Source organism: Orbicella faveolata, unplaced genomic scaffold (genome assembly GCF_042242905.1).
Source record: "Orbicella faveolata isolate gen_17 unplaced genomic scaffold, um_ofav_v1 contig_12, whole genome shotgun sequence".
Taxonomy (NCBI): Eukaryota; Metazoa; Cnidaria; class Anthozoa; order Scleractinia; family Merulinidae; genus Orbicella; species Orbicella faveolata.
Window position 1 is genome coordinate 31,138,929 of NW_028301539.1, and position 16,452 is coordinate 31,155,380.

General features: G+C 37.4%; 1 protein-coding gene across 1 annotated transcript; it reads left to right on the plus strand.

Annotated features, from left to right (window-relative positions):
• Window positions 1-395: 395 nt before the first annotated feature.
• Window positions 396-16,395, plus strand: LOC110040419 (iron-sulfur clusters transporter ABCB7, mitochondrial-like). Its single transcript, XM_089277706.1, has 14 exons — window positions 396-591; window positions 5,012-5,095; window positions 5,561-5,752; window positions 6,951-7,080; window positions 8,104-8,290; window positions 8,993-9,074; window positions 9,683-9,771; window positions 9,880-9,967; window positions 10,663-10,837; window positions 11,715-11,872; window positions 12,103-12,272; window positions 12,868-12,997; window positions 13,774-14,049; window positions 14,452-16,395. The coding sequence occupies exons 1-14, from the start codon at window positions 427-429 to the stop codon at window positions 14,707-14,709; spliced, it is 2,184 nt and encodes a 727-aa protein (XP_089133832.1). The 5' UTR covers window positions 396-426; the 3' UTR covers window positions 14,710-16,395.
• Window positions 16,396-16,452: the final 57 nt, after the last annotated feature.

Sequence of the window (16,452 nt, forward strand, 5' to 3'; positions counted from 1 at the left end):
TCAAACGGACGCAAGGCACACGGCATTTGGCAATCAAAGAATACCTACCTACCGCACGCAACGCAACCTCGATCCCATGGTCTTTCTGAAATAAAATTTTCACAGATTTTGACGTAATCTCGTTCCTCCGGCTTCGTCCACAAGAGATCTGGGAACGAGATTAATTTTGACGCGATCGTGGTGCATGGTGAAGGGAAAATTAATTTGTGAAAATCGAGGACCGATTATTAGAGGAATTACGATTCACAAGGAATAAAAAACAGTCATTTCACATTTCACGGGAAAAACTAACGCATTCACGATCATCACCAAAGCCACTGGTTGAAATGTCACGTATACGCAGATGCGTCACGGGACCCATCACGCATATAGCGCATCACGAACGCAACCGTGACGTGTTTTACCTGTCACGGGATCACGAGGCCAATGTTCACTGAAATCAATGGCGGAAGCAAAATGGCGCCGATGTTTCGGACATGTTGTGGGTTTCTTCAAATACAGGCGGCTTACAAAGTAGGCAATCCACTATTGTGTATAAAGACAGGCTTGAATGCTGGACCTAAATGTTTGTATAGATTGCCTGCTATTCAGGTAAGGGAATTTACGGTATAAGTCACATTACAACCCGGTATTATACGGGGCAAGTTATGATCTTCTCACTATCACATCAGATGTACCACTTGAGAGACTGTATGAAGCTTTACGTGAGCTTGATTACCTAACGATAGAGGTAACAAATGAAGATTTATTTAATAATAAAAAAAACATCACATAATCGGAAAGCGCGCGACGGAACACGGAAGCCGTACTTCTATGGACAAGTCGTTAGATAGAAATAAGTTTGCAGACCTAGCACGAGTTGTAATTAATTTACTAACAAACAGAGAAGATTTGGCATTGTTTAGTTGTGATACAACTTTAACACGCAAGGAATTAATAAATTTTCAAATCAATATCAATGATAATCGATACTAATCAATTAAAAAATATCACCCACTTCCTTATGATTATTGATTTCCGTCATTTCAGTTCAATATTTCTATCAATTTTACCAATTTCTGAGAATTTCATGTTACTCATAAACGACAATCTCTCAATAATATGCTGGGATAATTGTCCGCAGACATATATATCTGTTCCGAGAATTGAACAGCTTTGTGAGAATGTGCGTAGCTCGAGGAAAACTGTTCACTTCTTGGGATAGATAATGTGTGAGGATATTTTTGCACCAAATGGAGGCTATAGTGTTTATTATCCTTCAAATCTTTTTTGTAACATGTGCAGTTGTGAAAATTGGATATTCCCCAGTTCAGGATGAGATGAAATTTGGGCAAGCTGTAATTTCATCTTACTAGCCCAAATCTCTGAGGAGCTAGCCTGAAATTATTTTATTAATAAGGATAATTAAATCAATTCAATGTGCAAAAATAATGTTAATTAATAATGTGGAGCTTAGATGAATTGATTCTCTTTGATTTCCCTTTTGAATTAAACCATATATAGTAAAACATTTCGCACACTTAATGTGTGGTTTTAGAAAATATCCATACCCCCCATGGAGAGTTCATTTCCAGTTTGACCCCCACCCCCCAGGATTTTCTGTTCCAGGGGGGCTTCACTGTATTACCCCCATCCTCTGAATTTCCATGACTTTTTTACTTGGGTCCCCCTACCCCTTGGAAATTTGAATCATATCCATAAATAACAAGACTTAAGTCATTTGTTTTAATCTCCAAGCTATGTAACTGTAATAAATTTAGCCGCAGCTATTAATTTTTTCACAAACAATTGTAAACCTTGATTTGGTCACTTGACTTATGCTTCACTCCCAAGTGGCATGGCAGCTGGCTTTTTCTTCATTCAAAGAAGTTTTCATATGAGAATAATATGAGAAGTCATACGCTTTGTCTTATTTTGTAGTTTGTAAATGATAGTAAATTCATTTTATGCCTTAATGTTTTTAATTTGTCACATGTTTCATGTACGTGAAACACAATTTGTTCAGTCATAATATAAATAACCAAATGAAATCTTGGCTACCACTCCAGTGCTCCTTGCTTTCAAGGTTACATATGCTTCAAGACATATGCTTACCTTGAGCAAACTATTAACTACATGGATAAAGATGAAAATATGTGATAACCTTGTTACATCAAGTTTTTGCCTTGCACCTCCTCTGCGCTGTTGGGACATGTGATCAGGAAAAAAATTGACTTCAGTTGCTTAAATTTTACATTTTACTCTATCTTAGAAAACACAATTTCTATTGTTTCACTTTCTCTCACAAACTGTGTGTTATACACAACATGTAAATTTTGCCATTAGGAAAAAAGAAAACAAAAAAAACAAGCAACAGTGTTTCACTCATGTCCACTTCTTGCTTGCCTGTTGGGCAACCTGTGATAAGACAGCGCTAGCCCGACCAATCATTTCACTAGTCCTGGGCTATTGGACAGCCTTTTCGTCGTGCCCTGCCAGTTTTAGTTGAAGGAGGGGGTGAATAGGTTTGCAGATCGACGGATTTGGCCTTTAAGAGCGCACGGATTGCAGACTTTCATGATAAATTGAGTGGATTCGCGGATTTCTAAAATACAGCGGGTCATGGATCAGCTGTGAATTTCAGGACAGATTCTGGACTCTACATCTCTTGAAGTTCAGATCATGGATCCTTAAGGAAGATTTGATCATAGATCTTTGGTCGGTACGTTCAAGTTCCATTGACTTTATTTCTTTTTTTGGACAAAACTCAGTTTTTTAAACTCAGGTTTGACATTGTTATTGGAAATGTGTGATCCTTATCCAGTATGTTGAACTCTTTACAGTTTTTGCGAACTTGACAATGACATCCACATTTAGCTGTTTATTTACTGATGAACTTTTACACTTTTGTTTCTTTCTCACACAAAACCAAGTGGCAAATCTGTTTGATCAGTTATCCATTGTCTTAAGATTAGGAATTGAGTTATTGTCCCATAATTTCCAAAATACTGCGATGTCCTCTGGTCAGGCCAAAAGGCTCAAAGACCATGGCCTTTGGTGCCGCATATACTTGTAAAAAAAAGAAAAAAAAAAAAAAAAAAAAAAAAAAAATATATATATATATATATATATATATATATATATATATATATATATATAAAGTTAAGATGCTTCGAGCCAACAGGGATGCCACGTGCCAGAAGGATCCAAAAGGATTCGTAGTCCAAACCTCGAGTAATGAAATTTGTAGGCAATTGTGGAAAATGAGGACGGACAACTTCGAGCGAAAAAAATATATATATACAGTAAAAAATCTAAGAAATCTAAAAAAAAGTTTAAAAATTTAATAAAAATAAACGTTTCGGTCAAAGACCTTCATCAGTTGCAGTGCAAGTGAATAATAAATTACAATAACCTTAAATAAGTTTACAGTATAAAAAATGACATAATATTACAAAGATGATTACATAACAGGGCGTGGTAACACATGAAAACGAAAAAATTAACCAATGATAAACAATCGGTGATTACTAAGCGAGATACTATGACAATGCGGTACAAAACTCAAAAGACACAAACCAAATAAGAATAAATAATCGAATATAATACAAATAAGATTAATATCAAAAAAGTAACGCGATTCGTCGAGTCAGCCGAAAGTGTGAAGGGACCCGCGTGTAAAATATTCAATGTTCAAAAAAGGCGGTCCCAAAATCCCCAAACAAAGCCCTTGAAACTATGCCGCGGCAAGGCACAACAGGCGCCCAAAACAGGGCCCTTAAACAACAATAATGTAATAAATTCCCCGATGGGGGCCCCTGAGAAAACCTAGCGCTAACAAAGCTAACAAGATCCAAGGTCAGGGCCTTTGAACACCTGAACTAAGATAACCGCCAAATTTGCAAGTTATTTTTGCGCTAATTGTAGTTTGGCAACTGATGAAGGTCTAAGACCGAAACGTTTTTCTATTAAATTTTTAACTTTTTAACTTTTTTTACTGTCAGAAGTTGTCCGTCCTTGCTTTATCAAATGTTTTTAAATTCATTTTTGCGGTGAGGCTTGGACTGTGAATCTTCATTGATCCTCCTGACGCAGTGGCATTCTTTGTTGGCTTGAGGCATTTTATAACCGTTTTATATATATATATATATATATATATATATATATATACATATATATACATATATACATATATATACATATATATACATATATATACATATATATACATATATATACATATATATACATATATATACATATATATACATATATACATATATATACATATATATACATATATATACATATATATATACATATATATACATATATATATACATATATACATATATATACATATATATACATATATACATATATATACATATATACACATATATACATATATACATATATATACATATATATACATATATACATATATATACATATATATATACATATATATATATATATATATACTTGCACGCACGTACCCCAAAAGGGGGAGGGAAAAAATAGTCTTATATACTACTCTTGCAGTGAAACTATGTCAGAGAAAATTTTCAAAAAATGCGGTTTCAGGTTTGAACGAAGATATTGGCTGACAGGAGGATTTGGCAAAAAAATAGCACAGATCGGTGGATTTATGTACCCCTATTCACCCCCCTCTTGAAGAGTATTCTGTCAGACATGTGTACGTGTCTAGACCAATTGCGTTCAAACAAAAAGACCATATTCCCTTGGTGATATTTTTTTCATTCTCATTACGTGTCTGTTTGACAGTGTATTGAAAATATAAGGAGAATTTATATACCAATCACTCTTGGGACTCAAAGGGTTAAAAAGCACTGCAGTTAATTCCAGGGAATTTTCAAATAGTCAGTTATACTGTACATGTAACTGCAGTCTAACAGACAAATTTGGTGAAGCAAACAAGACACATGTACAATGTGCATATATCTAGTTGACTGTCCTCTTTAGTGATTTATTTGTAAATTTGCTGATATTTAATTGTTTTGTTTTATAGAGATCATGTGGACACCATGTAAAGCCCACCATAGCTGTAACAAAGATATTGCCTTCTATGAGCAATCGATTTGCTTCTTGTAAGGTACATTGTAAACTTTCAATAATTAAAAGTAAGGTTGTCAGTGGTTAAAAAATCATTAGTGAAGTATGCTAGATCAAGAAATGTTGTGAGGACATTAACTGCAAGTGAGTATTTCCACATGATAGCCATTTTGAGTCCTCCCAAACTTTCATGACTGCTTCTTTAATTCAATAGAAATATGGAGAAAATGCAAAGAAAAGAAAATCACTTAGTGTTTATATTTTGTTTATGAAAATGTAAAATTATTTTGTTAATGCCACTATTATGTCAATTGAAAAGCTCATGCCAGTTCTGTCTTTCTATCAAGTCACAGAATTATCAATGGCTTTAAACATGTGCATTCTTACATGTACATGTTCAGAGTGTTTTCTAATGAAGGAGTTATTATATATTTAGTGCATTTATTTAGTACTTTTAGTATACAGTTTTTAGTATCACTTGACCATTTCGTTGTCATGTTTATAGCCAGGACTCCTCTTTGTGAGTTGTCGTCAACAGCATGGAGGTGCCAATATTACAGAAAAAAGCCTTAAAGGCCTATCTTCTTCAAATGGCCTTACAATACTCAAGAGGATGTTGAAACATGTATGGCCTAAGGACAGGCCTGACCTCAAGAGAAGAGTGGTTGCTGCTGTTGTGCTACTTGTTGGTGCAAAGGTACATACATGCATTAAGAGTTTTTTAACCTAAAACACAATTCTTCATCATGATATTTTACAGGACTGTATTTAGTGTATGTGTAACAAGCAATTTCCATCCTCAACAGAGTTAATTAGACTAAAAGTCTTCCTGAGTCAGTGTTATAAGGAAATTCTAGGCTATGTTGAGAGTGTCGCCAGTGACTGTGGTTTGTAAGGCATTCTTCCTTATCTGTGATGGAGATAAGTTAAAATATTTTACACCAGATATGTACTCTTGAAAAATTCCAGTCAAGAGCTTTTCCCAGAAACTGCAAGAACCATTTGTCAAACTTATTTTCCTCCAGTCAGATATGTCCAGGATTGAACACTAATGAGATTCAAATTCCTTATGATAAACATCACAAAGTGTCTCCTCATTGGTAAAAAGTCACCAAAACACACACAATTCTATCAAATATGGCTTAAAATGAAAATGTTGAATAACCCTGCCAAATATAAAGTGCTAATTAAACACTACTCGAGTTCAATCCTGGACATAAGTGCCTCCAGTCCATGTATGTACATGGCTCTTAAAAGGCTAGAGTCTTTTGTCCGGTCAAATCCTTAGATGGCCGTACAATTTGTCTGGTTGTTTATGCTGGTAAGGAAAAAAATCTAGAGTTTCAAGTTTTAAATATTTAAAGGGTCAATATCATTGGCGTTTGTGAAAAAGGAGGGAAAAAAGGTGGGTTGCACTTAACTACCAGACCAAGAACTTAAATGTAATAAATGATTCGTAATAGCCATAAAATTTCCGGCTATCATTGCGAATTTTCGCACAAATGTGATACTAATTTTGCTGTACCATGCGTTCCACTTTTCCTGCATTGAGATTGATGCTCATATATAATAAATGCTTTAAAAATTTACTTGTTTCGTATTTAAACATCATGTGAAGGGGGAGGGGCACTTTTATAGTGATAAGATGTAATCGATGTTTGTCCGGCCAAAAATGGGATATGTCCGAGCAAAAATAGGTTTGACCGGACAATTTGACCGGTGCCAGCCGGGAAATTATTTGAAGCCCTGACAGTGTTTGCAAGTCTGCCTTCTCCCCCCCCCCCCCCCCCCCAGATTACTGGCATCTTTTGGAATTTATCGTTTCATTGTTGTTAATTGTTGTTCGTTTACTTAACTAGTATTAATATTTTATGTAAATACTCTCTTTTTTTCAGCTAATGAATGTGCAGGTTCCATTCTTGTTTAAGTACGCCATTGATTACCTCAATAACTTGGATTCTGCTGGTTTGGTTCAGACAACTGGTGGAACTGTTTTCACTGCACTGACAGCAATACTCTTGGGCTGTAAGTGTTGCTAAGAATAAATGTTTTGTAAATTACCAGTATAGAGTCAAATAACAATGACACTTTCACTATGTACAATGTACCACTGCCATTCTTTTGGACTCCCAGCGGTCAATACAGTGTAAGAGAACAATAATTGAATGGCTTTGTGCAAGACTGATGTAAGTGACTTCTTCAGGTGAAATTTAATAAGTAAAACCTGCATGGCCTAATTTTTTCTTGTGCATGTTACTTTTTGTACTTCTTTCAATTGAAATTATCATACTCAACAATTTATTTGAAATTTCTGAAAATGGGAATTTCAGACTGAGAGCCACTTTCATTAGTCTTAAGGACATAGGTTGCTTTAAGTCTTCTTGACACCCATTTTAAAAGCGGACAATATTTGGATCTATCAAACAGGAAAGCTCCAAAGAAAGAAGAAATATTTAATTCAACATATTGTATATATAAATGTCATACTCTGGTTTTGCAAACTACAAAAAAATGAAATTAAAAAAGCTGGTAAAACTTGGGTTTTAAGCCTGTACATTACAGCAGTTTGTGTTTATAGTATTACAACTGAAGGTTTGTTTCTCTAAATTTAGAAGCTTGCAACACTTTACTTGCAATGACATCCTGAAGAAGAATTATTATAGTAAAACTATTCCTGACCATCGTCACTTCTAAAAAGGCATTTTTAAACCTCAAAAATAATATATGACTTACAAAATGTGTCGTGATTGACTGGGAGCAAGGAAATTTATCATGAAATTTCAATTTGCCCTGCACTGCAAATTAATGCATGTAAATAATTGTTATTTATTTATTATTAATTATTATAATTAATATTTGAGTGACATTTAAGAATTATTTTGAATTGCACTCACTTTCATATGACTACCAATAGTAACATAGTCTCTTTCACAGCCATTATTACGGACGTCACACAACGCTTCTCCCTAGTAGGGGAAAAGCGTTGTGTGACGACCCTAAAAACGGCTGCGAAGGAGACTAATAGTAACATGCAGAGTTAATTTTTAGATGGCGCAGCACGAACAAGTGCTTCTCTCTTCAATGAATTGAGAAATGCAGTGTTTGCTAAAGTTGCTCAAGGGTCAATCCGCTCTGTTGCAAAGAGAACATTTCTTCACCTTCATAATCTGGACCTGAACTTTCATCTGAAAAGGCAGACAGGTGCATTGTCCAGAGCTATTGACAGAGGAACTAGGTACGTACATGTAATATACATTGAAACATCATCAATCGTTCGATGACTTGGATTGAGGAACTTCTGAAGGAATTACCTAACAGCAGGCTTTTAGCCAGGATTTGAAAAGTGGGCGTCCAAAATGCGCTATAGGGCCTGCTCAAACGAACAATTTATGAAGCAACATATGAAAAATAAAATAATTTTCTTTAAAAGGTGGCCATCCACGTGACGCCTGGATGCTCATCTGGCTAAAAGCCTGTCTAACAGTTTAGTTTACTGAGGTTATCAGCGGGCCAAAACGTAAGAGCCACTTGAACAGTGTTTTATCCAGAAAAAAAGTTAGAACCACTCATAAACAGCATCACATTGAAGTATGGCTGAGTGACTTTCATCTGAATGGTTTCACATTAGGGTTTTGTTGAAAGTACTGCACCATAACGTTTATTTGAATGGTTGCACTCTTGTTTTCTTTTACAGGTGGATTTAGTAGAACTAACTTTCATATCTAGTTCCAAGTCAGTGAAAAGTTTGGATTTATAATAACATTCGACTGTGTACTATCGGTAATAGCTTATTAGTAGGCTCTTGAAGGTGAAGGAAGAAAAGCCTGATCGCATGCTCTGAGAAATATGGTCCCAAAGTTCCTCTTGCGCAGTTTAAGTCATAATGTAGGCTAATTTGAAGACAATTCATAAACATTTGCTGCAATTATTTCAACAGGGGTATCAACTTTATTTTGAGTGCATTAGTGTTCAACATCTTCCCAACGATTTTTGAGGTGCTGCTGGTGTCTGGAATATTGGTAAGTTTTCTATACTTGGAAAAATTAGCAATTAAAGAAAAACAAAAACAAAAAAAATAACGAAGGTATAGACGACCACATTCATAATTCAATGGAATACTCAAGTGGGGATAAGATTCAATAATGGCTGGTCAATCATGCAGGCTTTGTCGTCTCCTTCGCAGGAGCAACCCAACAATGAGTGAAGCCTTTTCGATTCTTTTTTCAACGTTGACAGGGAAACAGGGAAGACTGTCGCGCAGTTTGGGGAGTGTAACAGTTCCTGTGCCTTCCACTAGAATAGCTAGAATAGCTACAATAGCTGATGTGGATCTGCTACTATCAAAACAAAAAATATATATTTACAGGTTTACAGTTGCAACATAAAATAGATAAATAGATAAATAAAATCACAATAATTCGATGGACAATACGGCGATAAAAATTAAATTTGGAATTTAGGAAAAAAAAGAAATGAAATATTGATCATAGAATTCAGTAATATATAAAATTAGCCCCCACACACGTAGAGAAATGTACATGTTGGGTCCACAGAATTGTCTTTTCAAGTTTGATTTCTTACATGCTTTGTTAACAAAAGGTTTAAGAAGTTTCCAACTTTTTTGCAGACATATCGCTGTGGTAAAGAGTTCGCCCTGGTTACACTAGCTTGTCTGGGAACGTACGCCGCATTCACACTATTAGTAACACAATGGAGGTAGAGTGCATGGCATTACCGTGACCTTTGCCGGGATTGTAGGACTTGTAGTGATAACAAATGATTCAGAGGGTTTGTTTGTAATGTTTTCTCCAATACACTCTGTAGGACCAAGTTCCGTGTACAGATGAATAAAGCAGATAACGAAGCTGGCTCTCAAGCCATTGATTCGCTCATCAATTACGAGACCGTGAAGGTACTAGCACATACTCAGCTTTCTCTGTTAGTGATATCCAGTCACAGGCTTCTGAAATGATAGCATTGCTTATAAACAAGTATTGCAGCGGACATCAAAAGTTCTGAAATTACGTAAAATACGCACACAACAGAGCTGAATTTCTGTGTTTCCATCGCGGATTTTGAGCTTGCGAGCAGTTTCTTGAGTTGAAACTTCGTCAAACCTGAACAAGAACAATTTCTTTTTTGTGCCTCACATCGCCGATGGAAAAACTGAGAAGCGACCGATCTACATGCACCTAAGCAAGCTGAGTAATTTTTTTTCGAAATGTACATAGCCATCATAAAAAAAGCGGAGTTGAGTTGAAATTTTCTGTCGGTCAAAAACAGTTTAAACATGATGAATAACCTCTTATTAACCGAGCGCAAGGGCCATACTGGGGGATATTGGCCCGAGGTCGTGGCAGTACGGACCGAGCGCAGCGCGCTCCACTTAAAAAACGACCGAGGGCCAATATTCACCAGTACGGCACGAGCAAGCTTGGTTAGTTAGTAGTTTATTATATGGCTTTCGAAAACAAAATGTACTCGGCTTATGACCGATGGAAATGGTCCGTATTACAAAACACAAGAAAGAACTACTCAGAACGCTCGGATTTACCTGAAGACAACTTTGCCATATTATAATGCTGCTTATTTTCCTTTTTCTTTCAGTATTTTAACAATGAACAGTTTGAGGCCGAGAGATACGACAGGCTCCTAGCAGATTACGAGAAAGCTTCGCTCAAGACAACCACTAGTTTAGCTCTTCTTAGCTGGGGACAGAACTTTATTTTCAGCGCGTCCTTGAGTATAATCATGGTACTGGCCAGCAGACAAATCCTACAAGGTACTTCAATGTCTGTGGTCGCATTATAAGTATGCGTAATCAAATGGCGACGAGTGAAATGAGGAAATAGTTTCACGCGCTTTTTGTCAAAATTCTTAAAATTACCAGTGAGAGCTTTTAGACGAGGGAAATTATTAGAATTTTGACAAAACGCAAGAGAAACTATTTTTCAATTTCACTAGTGTACCATTTGACTAGCTAGTTTTATTATATGACTTGCGTTTGTAGCCGATATAACGCGCGCTCTGATTGGCTAATACTAGGGCATTATTCTGCCGTGATGCCCACGGGCCTATTACGGACCAGCAAAAAGCCATGTAATAAACTACTAAATAACCTCGAACGTTGGTTCTTGACAGAAAAATCTCAAACCTCGGCCTGGCCGTATTGACCGAGCGATGGCGAGGTCAATACGGCAAGGTCTCGGTCTGAGATTTTCCCGTGAAGACCTCACTCGCGGTTAATAGAAATCTCGATAGAAATCTCGATAGAAATCTCGAGCTCTTAATCTAACTGTTAACAAGAACAAAGTAATTAGTAATATCAGGTATATTCCGTTTGAAAAAGGGTCATGTAAAACAAATCAGCTAGTGCATCTGCTCTATTTATCTCATAGACGCATAAAATTATGAAGTTCTTCTGACGTTTAATGCGACTTATTTTCTGTATTAACCTAGAGGCATAATACGTATAAGATGCAGTATTCATCTGAGACTCGTTATTCCTCTGCCTAGGTGAATACGGCCAAGAAGTCACGTTTGAGGTCGTTACTTTTTCTGGGTATTTCGCCTACTGAGGGCAGGACGGAGAAAGACCCTTGGAGCGACTGAACGAAAGTGTTACTCAATCTGTTTTATTCCCCTTTTTCGCCTCTTAGGTACAATGACAGTAGGTGACCTGGTGATGGTGAATGGCCTGTTATTCCAGCTGTCCGTTCCACTAAATTTTCTTGGCTCTGTTTATCGTGACATAAGGCAATCACTGGTTGATATGCAGACCTTGTTCGACCTTCATAAAGTTTCTTCATCTATCAAGGTACGGTTTGGAGATCAAAATACAATTTCTCCTTGCAGTACGTATCGAGGCATTGTCAAGCCGACAGGTGGAGAGAGTCACGAAAATCGTCAATGGGTTGAAAATATTGTCTTGATGTGCTACGCAATGCTAAGAACTATTAATAAAAGAAATGTATGCTATTAAGAAAGGAGAATTCACATTTTGATGGTGGGACAGAGGCACTGTTAACGCCAATCTTTTCATTTTAGGTGAAGCCTGGTGGATTTCCTCTTGTTCTAAAACCTGGTGATCAAAGATCCCATGTCATTTTTGACAACGTTGTGTTCGGCTACTTGCCAGGACAGAATATTTTGAATGGTCTGACATTTACTGTTCCAGCGGGGAAGAAGATTGCTATTGTGGGAGGTAGCGGTTCCGGGTATGTTAAATACAGGGATACGTACCTTGGGAGGGGAGCTGAGAATGCGGGGTTTTATGATTCCAGCTGGGGGAAATGGTGACTGTTACTCTCGCCAAGCCAATTTTGGGAGAGGTTTGATCTCTAAAGCTTGAAATCGTTAAAGCATTCTTTGCTTGACGATTCTTGCTCTCACTGACTTATTTAAATTGATAGTCTTTCAAGTCTGTCTTGTTTTGCTCCTTTCATTCAATCGATTTAACAGGCCGTCTTTATATGCAAGTACGCGACATTGTCTGTGGCATGATGGTTCACTCTTGACAAATCTAAGGCAGTTAACTTAAGGCCTTTGGTGGGGAAGAAGAGTAATTGACAAATTGATATCCGTTTTTCATGCTTCTGTCCTGTTATTGATCATGAATTTCGTCCTAACATTGTCAAAGTAGATCCACGAGGCGATAGCAACAACATCACATAAATTATAACTTCTTGTGACTGTCCGTTTATTGGCAATGAAAATTAGCCAATGGGCGCGCGAGAATTTCTGTAGTTATTGTAAAATTAAGTATGGTGGGTCTTGTCAATGTTTCGTGCGTTGTTTCTTTATTTCTTTCAGTAAATCCACCATTGTCCGATTGTTGTACCGATTTTACGACCCTAAAGATGGGCGCATTCTGATGGCTGGCCACGACATTCAAGATCTAACGATCGATTCTTTACGAAAAGCCATAGGCGTTGTTCCACAGGTAAGTGGACCTACTTGTCGTCTGTGCTAGGTTGTGACTTCAACATCTGACAAACCAAAGGAATGCCAAAGAAAATCAGTTTTTCAGTCGCTTTCTGTGAGCCCGTAACCACCTTGGCTCAGTTAGTGGTCTGCCACAGCAGAGTGGAAGGGGAGGTCATGGACACGAATATAAGTCGAGAAAGACATGTTTTGTCTTTCCCTCGGTATTGCGATGATACCAGATTGAAGTGATCATTTTTTGAAGTACCCAAGCAGTCCTGCCTTAAAGGAATTTGGATTCCTTTGTACTTGTGTCCTACCTGTCTAGATTGATTGTGTCATACGAGGGCTTGAAAAATCCTCGAAAAAGGCTCTGAAGTTTGTATGAACCAAGGTCAAATGGATCATCTGGTAATGTGGTTGTTAAAATTTAGCGGAATCAATGTCAACATGCCAAACACGAAAGACCGTATTTGACCACATTTCCAAACACCGAGAAGAGAGTTGAAAATACGACGCGCACTGGAGTATTTTTGACGAACTACGAGGTGTTTGAAGTTTGGTGAAACACTGTCTTGAGTGTTTGATATATCTTCTCAATCACAACCAAAACTAAGTGAAAATACGGAGAAATAAAATCGTAAAAAATAATCCTAATTAAAATCAGATATACAAACACCGTCGCGGTCATGATTTTCTTTGTTAGATGAATTATTAATGAGTTTGAGAAAGCTTGTGAACTTATTCATGAACTGGGTTCCTGCGCGACCTTGATTGTAACTCCTTCCCTCGTAGGACACGGTACTGTTTCACAATGATGTGTTCTACAACATCAATTACGGCCGCATTGACGCGACACCTGAAGAAGTTTACGAGGCAGCAAAGATGGCGGAGATCCATGACGCAATCCAGCGCATGCCCAAAGGATACCAAACTCAGGTTGGGGAGCGAGGTTTGAAGCTGTCTGGCGGTGAAAAACAAAGGATAGCTATCGCTCGGGCTATCTTGAAAAACCCACCGATACTAATGTACGATGAAGCAACTTCATCACTGGATTCAATTACTGAAATGGTAAGTTACTTATACGAAAGTTTGTTCTTGTTTTCGTTGCCCCGACTTTCAGTGTTCGTAAAAATGGTGATGAGCAAAGCGTAGAGCGCCTGCTAAAGAGCTTAGGGGAGCTTCAGCTGTACTTAAAGAAGGTACGTCACGGTTTGCGTGTCTCGAAATGTTTGGACTAAATTTTTCAAATTCGTCATTTGTAATCCCTGTCAATCTTCTCCATCCTTAACCATCCTTGTTCCTTTATGGTTTATTATTATCTCTTTGGTGTTTCTCTATCTAAGTAAACTACTTTCTTCAGGTTTCCTTCAATTTAAAGGTAATTTTGTACGTGGCCAAAATAACTCAAAATGCTGTGATTGAGCTCCCTTAGAAAAAAAAAAAAGCTACTTGACCGCATTTACCTTGCAGAACATCCTAAACAGTCTCAGGCAAGTCACGAAGGACCGAACGTCCATCTTTATCGCTCATCGCTTGTCTACAGTGGTGGACGCTGACGAAATCCTAGTGCTGGAAGAAGGACGGGTGCGTGAGAGAGGGTCCCATTATTCACTGATTACTGACTCGAACAGTCTATATGCTCACTTGTGGCACAAACAACACGAGGCACACAAGGCGGAGATAGACAGAACTCACGTTAACGATGGTACATCGGCTGCTGGGATGTAAACAATCGTTACAAAAGAAAAAAAAAACTGGCACTAGAGTGGAAGTGAGATCCATAAGATGCATTGAGTTTGAAATGTCAGATCTTTTTCTCACGTGAAAAGCAAACTAACACACTTTGAGAAGAAGGCATTTTGGGCGGTTTCCCGATGCCTGTTTTAAAACTGACTGACCATGTCACTGTATAGGGCGACGTTGATGTAATGATAAGCCAATCACAAATCGAAGAAGAACCATTCCCTTCATACCAGTGACAAGAGCGGGAAACGTGTAGTCTCCTGGGAAGCCTGGGAAAATGTACAACCGCTCGAAATGTTGGAATAGAGAGGTTAACGACAAAAAGGCAAACTCCAAAAAGTAAAACTTTGTCGTCTAAAGTGAAAAAATGTGTTTTTGTTGTGAGTAGGATATTGTTTTCCATTTTTGTGCTGGACTGATGCAATGACTTGAAGAAAAGATAACCTGAAAACCAAATGAGAGGAAACTTTGGCTGTTTGCTATAGACGCCATTCTTAACTGCCTACTGAGTAACGGCTAATAATGTAACCAGTTGGGAAAGTGCGCGTGTAAAGGTACGCAAGTCAGATGGACTGAATGTCTAAAATATTAGCATCTGCTTTGTTTTTGGTTGAGAGGCACTGAGGCGCTTCAAATTTCATTGGAAAACCAGCCTTGCATGAAAAAAAAAAAAAAACACAAGACGTGGTTCAATTATTTGATAATTAATCTGTCCGTGGTTGTCCGCTGTCTATTTATTGTCAATTTGTTACGTTTACTACATCTTATTAATTTCTGGGGCTCACTAGTTTTTATAATTCAAAATTTTCTAAATCGCTGCCGAAGAATGATTCGACCACTCAAAAATCCAATATTTAAAGCGTTCTTGTTGTGTCAGGTTTGAAAAGAGTGTACCATAACTTGTTTAATTTAAAATAGTACATTACAATTTGTGATTTGTTATTAGATAATTAGATAATTTGTTATTAGATAATTAGCTCGAGATTTCTCGCTTCGTACTCCCTGCCTGATTTCGACAGAGAAACTGATTGCCAGCAGTCTATTCGCGGCTCGGAGGCAAAATTTTTTATCAAGATAATATATAGCTCTTTTTTCGAATATGATTTTGAGTCGTGTTACGTGTTACGTGTGTTATGTGCTCGTAAGAACTTATAAACCCACTTAATAATAATGGAATGAAAACCGCCGTTTTAAATGGCCAATTTGAATGAAAGAATTACAGAAGCAGAGTCGTCAAGCTCCACCTTCGTTTCCGAGTTGCCTTTAATATCTCTGTGAAAACAAGTTCCACCGTCACGGTCAGTGGTCATTTTCATGGAGAGGGTTTGGGCAACGGCAACTTGGATATGTCCTAATGCCGGACATCCAATAGTCCATTTTTCAACCTCTCTATCAAGGCGAGGCCTGGTGCCCAAACATTCATATGAACATAAATTTAATTTGCATCTGAATGAAGTCTCATTTTCTTATGAAGGGATGAGCACCAAGACTCGTTTTGAGAAAGAGGCTTAAGGAATATTTGATTTGCAGTTTAATGGAAGCATAGTTGATGGAAGCCATCAGAAACTTGTCAAAAAGTAATCAAAACTCCACTTAAATTGACAATGTGGTATGTACGGCGACCTTTATTGTAACGTTTGAAAATAAAGTTTTGCAACCAGAGCTCAATAACTACAGACTGCTACGTTCTTGTAAACTAAAACTAAAGTACGATAAAACCTTATACGC